General features: G+C 38.6%; 1 protein-coding gene across 1 annotated transcript; it reads right to left on the reverse strand.

The window, feature by feature from the left end:
• Nucleotides 1-2,712: 2,712 nt before the first annotated feature.
• LOC113018010 (coxsackievirus and adenovirus receptor-like) lies at nucleotides 2,713-6,322 on the reverse strand. The gene is made up of 3 exons (XM_026161081.1): nucleotides 5,926-6,322; nucleotides 4,685-5,032; nucleotides 2,713-4,565 (listed from the first exon to the last, which is right to left on the reverse strand). Exons 1-3 carry the CDS (start codon nucleotides 5,996-5,998, stop codon nucleotides 4,462-4,464), a joined length of 525 nt encoding a protein of 174 aa, XP_026016866.1. The 5' UTR covers nucleotides 5,999-6,322; the 3' UTR covers nucleotides 2,713-4,461.
• Between the last annotated feature and the right edge of the window lie 335 nt (nucleotides 6,323-6,657).

Genomic DNA, 6,657 nt, shown 5'->3' on the forward strand with positions numbered 1-6,657 from the left:
AGGTGAAAGCAGTATACGAGCACTGCATAGGTTTATGAAAAGTTAACACTTATTTAAAGTAATATTTTTTGAGTGAAATTCCTGTTAATGTGACATTAATGTGTCCAAATAAGAGAGTTAGTTAAGCTTATCTGTGGATGAACCTAGCAACATGGGTGTCCTAGAATCCTACATTAGACTTTGCAAAGTGTTGTACCATCAAAAATATGACAGAGAAAAATATTTGCTGGTTTAAGTTAAAATTATCAGAAATGTTTTGGTAAACCAGCTGGTACATGTTGTGTATTGTTTACTGTCTTTTACTCTGTTCTCTAAAGGCTGATTATAAATAATCCTCTGCAAAAGTAACGCAGGCCAGTTATTGTGATGGAAACCACCAGTAACACAGAACTACTGAGAGCAACAAAGCTCAATGTGCACCTGAATGAACCTTGTCTTCCTTCAGTGTGTAACATGATCTGGTGAGCTACCAGCCAAGAGTATGTTTCCTGCTCTGGACAAAAATCTAGAACATGTTGAATTAACATCTTCCAAAGATGGAACAACTACAAGATGACATCAGAACAGCATTGTGGACCCTTGGGAAACCCAAACTCACAAAGGTGTGCCAGCGTCTTAAGTGTAGGGAACCAACAGTGGTGGGTTTTAAAGGACAGCCCCGACGTGCTCTGATTCGGCTGGCAGAAAGTGCTCTGGACGAGATTGAAGAAGCAGAGGAATCTGAAGTGTTTCTGCTGTTTGTATAGGATCTCCAGTCGTTCATACAGTCATTACAAGAACATCCTGTGACTGAAGCGGAGCTACTTCAAAACTTCTAACAGATCTCGAGGACTGCTCTGCTGTAGAGTTTTCAGCTGTCCATGGTGGAGTCTATAATGAGAGCAATCGAGGCGTTAAGGAGAATTTACAGCTCAGCGTAACACGATGGCGGTGGGAGAGTTTTTTTTAGTGTCAATGTAGGCAGTGACAGCAATATGTGGCACAACCACCCTGTGGTGTGGAAAAGAGAAAAGTGCTAACATGTGAAGAGCCAGAGTGTTGAAAACAATGCAAAAAGCCCAGTGCAGCCAGTGTCTGTGCCTTGGCACAACTTTGTATACAGTATTTACTTTCAATGATGTGCAGTTAGCATTTTGTAAGACTGCATGCGAGCCTATCTGCAGTGGATGATAGCACCCCTTCAGTTGCTGTGCGAATGGAACAGCAGTACAGAAATGTGCACTTGGGGTGGCTGTAGCTCAGGAGGTAGAGCAGGTCACTTACTGATTGGAAGATTGATGGTTGAACCCCAGTCTGCATGTCAAATATCTGTGGTCATGATATTAACCTCAAGTTGGATCTGATGCATGCACTGGAGTATGAATTTATGAATATTAGACAGAAAGCACTTAGGCATAGACAAAACTGCTTGTATAAATGGGTGAATGATGCATATTACATAAAGTGCTTTGAGTGCTGCAAGAGAGCAGAAACACACTTTACAAGAATCAGATTATTTACATTTTACACATCTGTGGACCATAAATTAGACGTTATACTTCTTTGAAATCCACCTGAAGGATGCTGCCTGCAGGGATGCATGTGTAGTAGACTGTGGGTCATTCTTCCTTGTGCAGTCTTTGGGCCATCACTCAATTCAGACTAATTTATATTGTGTAGAATCAGAACACTTGGCTCAAGTGCTTCATATTGTAAAGTAAGGACCTTACAATAATGCAGAGAAAACTCCAACAGTCAGAATCACCATTTGGTGATACTGTCCCACTAAACTTTGAAATAGTCTGGGAACCACAATTAGGCCCACAGTCTGAGAGCACAGAAACACACAAAGAGCTGAAGTGAAACTGAGTGTTAAAATAAATTAAAATTCCCCACTGCTGCCACCGTCTGTGTTTTTCATCATGTTTTTTTTTTTTATTAAAATTTTTATTGTGGTTTTTCTTTTCCACTGGTGAATCCACTGTTGCTTTCTTACCATAATCCGGACCACTAGTCAAACGATCAGCATTTGACAGGTTCATAGGTCATTATCTTCCAGTGACACACGAGCACGACTGTGGGTGAAAGCCCCTCTTCATTCGCTGTCAGGACAGAAACCTGTGCACATGTTACTCTATTTATTAAAACCTTCTCCGTGTAAAGTTGTTTCCTCTGTGAAGCACGTTGCAACATTGGCTTTGGAAAGATAAAAAGACTCAAATGTGTTAAAGTGAAGGTTGTAGTAGTCTAAGCTAGTTTGGATGAAGTGGATAAACAGGATGAGAAATATGACTGCAGTTGTTTACCTTGGTATTAATGTTATAGATATTCATACATGCTTATATTATCTGCATGAAAGAACACTAAAGCAACATGGACGTCCACTTAGAGAGAAAATGACAGAGCAGGGAATATTCTGACTATTTGATTTCAGCCTGGGACTCAAATCTTAAACAATCTTAAAGTGTCTCAGTGCAGATTATTAATTGTACATTCTGATTAATCTCACTATAAGATGATAAATTCATCTAAAGTACTTTACAATGTTTTAGTTTTTCTTTGTCCTTCAACTCTGATGGAGCAGCTGTGATCAGAGTGAGAGCTGCAGCTGGATTTTTTTTTTAAAAAAAAAGCCTTTACATGACTGAAATCCAAGTTTATGGAGGGGTCTGTTTCTCAGAAGCTCCTGAAGGGAAGTTAGATTTCACGAAATACCAGACTGGGACTGATAAGTTTCAGTTTCATTATCCTTTTTATTTTTGTGTTCATTTCAATTCATTTTTTCTCATATAGCAGCAAATCAATACTCATTCCAGCACTGATTCAGAAGCCATTTTCAAAACCAGTTAAAAACCAGGAAAATAAACTTCACAAAGAATGGCAAGTTGGACAGCAGTCCCTCGAATCACTCACTGAAACCCATCCAAGTGAACATTATTGTTCAGGCAGTTAATTTTTTGATTTACTAACACACCACAGCCCAAGTCATTGGTGTGTGAAGGGAACTAACTAAACCAACAATCACACCAAAACCAATGAGGTGTTCCCAAATATGCAACTTTACTTATGTTACACAGATGAAAACACAAAACCGACAAGGAAAGCGCGGCCAGTCCTGTGGCTGTCATATTATCACCTTCTATAATCCACAGTGATTTTTCCACACACTGTGACATGCTTTTGTGTCTGTGAGTTGGTTTAGTCAGCATCTGTATTTATGCTGACTGAACATGATGAGTCAAACCCATCCAGATGTCACAAACAGCTGCTGAACCTGAAGCTGAAACCAACACTCACTGATTCCAACACTGCAACATACACGACACTGGATATTTAATTAGAAAAACACAACATAATATGCATATATGTACAATGGGTTTGGGTCAAACTTGTGAATTTTCCACAAAAGAAATATAAACGATATTTTAAAAAGAATATAAACTCGGCTCACTGATTCTAATACAGCAGAACATAGAGTAATGTTCCTGCGTAATACAGTTTAACTTGGTGTGAGCAAAACATATTAAAATACTGAAGGTGGATGAAAACTGTAGGTCATAAAGCTGCAGGCAGACTTGACATGATGTTTGAGAGAAATGCGAAAAACATTAAAGATTTTAGATATTTGAAATGTGCAGCTGAATGTTCAACATCTTTAAAGTCTGTCTGTCCTCAGATCATCTTTGTTTTCATTAAAACTGAGCTTGGTTTGAACACTGACTGTTTTAGTACTGGAGCATAAATGTTTAAACATATTTATGGATTTTCCCTGCTTTTTATAAACAGGAACAATGAAATTGAGACTTTAGTGGATTGTAGTGCAGGACTTCTTGACAGTCAGATAATCATAATTTAGAAATGTAAAACAAAAAAGTATAGCAGGAACAAAATAAACTGTTTTCAAAGTGGTTGGTTTAGAATGTTGATCTTTTTATGACTAACTTAGCCAACTCATTTTACTCTGCTCTGGGGAGCTCGTGCAGATTCTGACTCATTTCTTTTAACCCCTCAAAAGTAAAAAGAAGACAGACAGACCAACTGTCAGTCCAACAGATGGAACCACAAGAAACTGAACATTTAAGATGTAAAATCAAATCAAGAACTTAACATTTGATATGGCCTGCTGGATGTTAAGCATTAAAATGTCTGTCATCTTATCATCTTCCTTTCTCTGGAAAAATGTCAACCTACTACTTCCCAGCAGAAGGGTGGTATGGACCCTGATTGTGTTGTTGTTTATATCTTCTGTGGATGAAAAAAAAAAAACAACTTCCAGAAGAAGCAGACCAGAAACTGTCAGACCAACAATCAGTCCAACAGATGTGAAAGAAATTAAAATTTTAGATGTTTGAAATCTGCAGCTGAATGTTCCCCATCTTTAATGTCCTTCTGTCCTCAGATCATTTTTCTTTTCTTGCTTTCAAAAAAAAAAAACACTGAGGTTGGTTTGAACACTGACTGATTTCTTTAAATTTTCTGTAGCTAACAAACAAAAGCAACAACGAGAAGCACAACGGGAAGATACAGACCAATGACCAGTCCAGCAGAGCCACTTACACTTCGTCCTACTGGTAGGAATGTCTGACCTGCAGGTGAGAAACAGGTGTGAGGTGTCAGGTAGGTGATGAGTGAAGAACAGAACAGAATCCAACAACCAGGAAGCAGATTCAGCTTTGATCACTGACACTGAACTCTCATAACTCACCTTTAGAATTAATAACTCTCAGGTCAAGAGTTATAGTAGTGGTGGAAGGGCTGAGGTCTTTTTTCTGGATAACACTACATTCGTATTTTCCAGCATCATTAATCGTCACATTCTTCAGAATCAAAGACACGTCTCCATTTTTCATCTCTCTGTCCCGCAGATCCACCCGGTTCTTAAAAGATGGATTCTGATCCTCGAGATCAAATCGCCGATCCACATACAAATGTACTATTTTCTTTTGTAGGTCAGGTTTGGTCCACTTTACCACTCTGATGGAACCCGTATCATTTGGAGCTTGACATGGTAGAATGACGTTCTGTCCAGACTGAACTGTGATGCTTTTGTCCTCTGAAAGAGGAAACAACACAGAGCAAAGTGAGTGAGTCAAGACACTCAAAAAACTTTTTCCTACTGATGTTGAGGACACTGTGGGTCAAAAGAGGAGCCTTAGAAACCAGCACTGAGAAGTATTTAGTGGACACTACAAAGTGTGCCACATCAGTGGACTCACAAAAATAACAATTAACTTCTAATATGCTGCTTACTGTCTTTGACATTTGAGCAAATTATTTTTATTTTTATGATATGAAGTACATCTGTGTTTTTTTCTTGATTGCCAAGACATCAGAGGGCATGTTTGAAAAGCCAAAAATCTCAGATTTTGATAGCACAAAGAGTTACTTCTCATCATCTGTGGGAACTTTGACCTCAGTTTAACGTCAAAGTCCTGCTGCTTGAATTGTCTAACACTCTGATGACAGTTGTAGATTAGAGTGGCTGTGGCTCAGGAGGTAGAGCAGGAGTGTGAATAAATATGACATAAAGCACTGCTGATTGAGACATGTATGAAGTGATTTGACTGCTCAGGTAGAAAAGTACTACATAAGAGCTAGTCTGTTTAGATTGAATAAGGAGCTCGTGGTAAATGGAAGCTGATGGTTTTCTCAGAGACGTTTTAATATCAGCACCAGATCATTTTGGAAAGACTTCACAGACCTTTGTCTTCTTATTGTTTAGGGCTTACATGTTTAATTGACTTCCTGCAAGATCCACAGAAACATGCCCTAATGATGGGCGGCTTAAAGCAAACTTTATTTATTAAACAATTATATCACATATTCAGTTTCAAACAAATACACTGTCTAACAAGCACCTAATACCTTTGTATTATATCATATTGTAAACACGTAAACCACTCTGAAACTCTTTATTCTTCTTTATGTTACATACAGTTATCTCACCTGCACACACGGACACAAAGACGCCAGCAAGCAGCAGAATCGAACAAAGAAATATGCATGTTCCTGCAGACATGTCTGATGATCTTTGTTTTTAAAAATCCTGCGTGAATCCGTAAGTAACAGGACCGGAGTTCAAATTTGACTGCGTGAGATCAAATTTGAGGCTTGACCAAAGTCACAGTGAAACATGTCACAAACTCTTTCGATTTCGCTGGGTTTAAATTATTAAAAAGAAAATAATTCTTGATTAATTTCCCAAAAGTTATATCCTCGATCGCCACGGAGAATGCATGAAGCCTTCAAAATCTTAGAAAAAGGAGCTCACAGTGGGCAGAGCCTTAAACCTTGAAGAACAGGCACATCCCTCAGCCAGCTGTTTTCATTTGAATGAGAACATGAAGTGGAAAAATATGCCCCCACCCACACACACACTTACACACACACATGTCCTGATTTGTAAAATGTTATGGGTTCATCATTCCTGTCCTGATGTTGTCTCGAGCTCATGTTTGAACACGAGCTATCTCTGGTAGAATCTTGCACGACTCATTTACATGAACTGGTTGGAAAGCAGAACTGATGAAAGATAAGAATAAATAAAGAGGAAATGCTCAAGGACTTAACAAGGATCAGTGCTTGATCCTGATCTCAGAGGGGAAATTTAACTGATTCATAAAGAAAACTGAAAACAAGGGACTTTCGGAATAAACTTGAGTGTGAGTCACTCCACAC

The sequence above is a fragment of the Astatotilapia calliptera genome, unplaced genomic scaffold, assembly GCF_900246225.1.
Source record: "Astatotilapia calliptera unplaced genomic scaffold, fAstCal1.2 U_scaffold_31, whole genome shotgun sequence".
NCBI lineage: Eukaryota > Metazoa > Chordata > Actinopteri > Cichliformes > Cichlidae > Astatotilapia > Astatotilapia calliptera.

Bases quoted from the DNA above. Each gene is read 5' to 3' on its own strand.
- LOC113018010 (XM_026161081.1), bottom strand. From the start codon at position 5,998: ATGTCTGCAGGAACATGCATATTTCTTTGTTCGATTCTGCTGCTTGCT. The intron at 5,033-5,925 runs GTGAGATAACTG...TTCCTCTTTCAG, and splicing joins CTTTGTGTCCGTGTGTGCAG to AGGACAAAAGCATCACAGTT. The intron at 4,566-4,684 runs GTGAGTTATGAG...TCTCACCTGCAG, and splicing joins GAGAGTTATTAATTCTAAAG to GTCAGACATTCCTACCAGTA.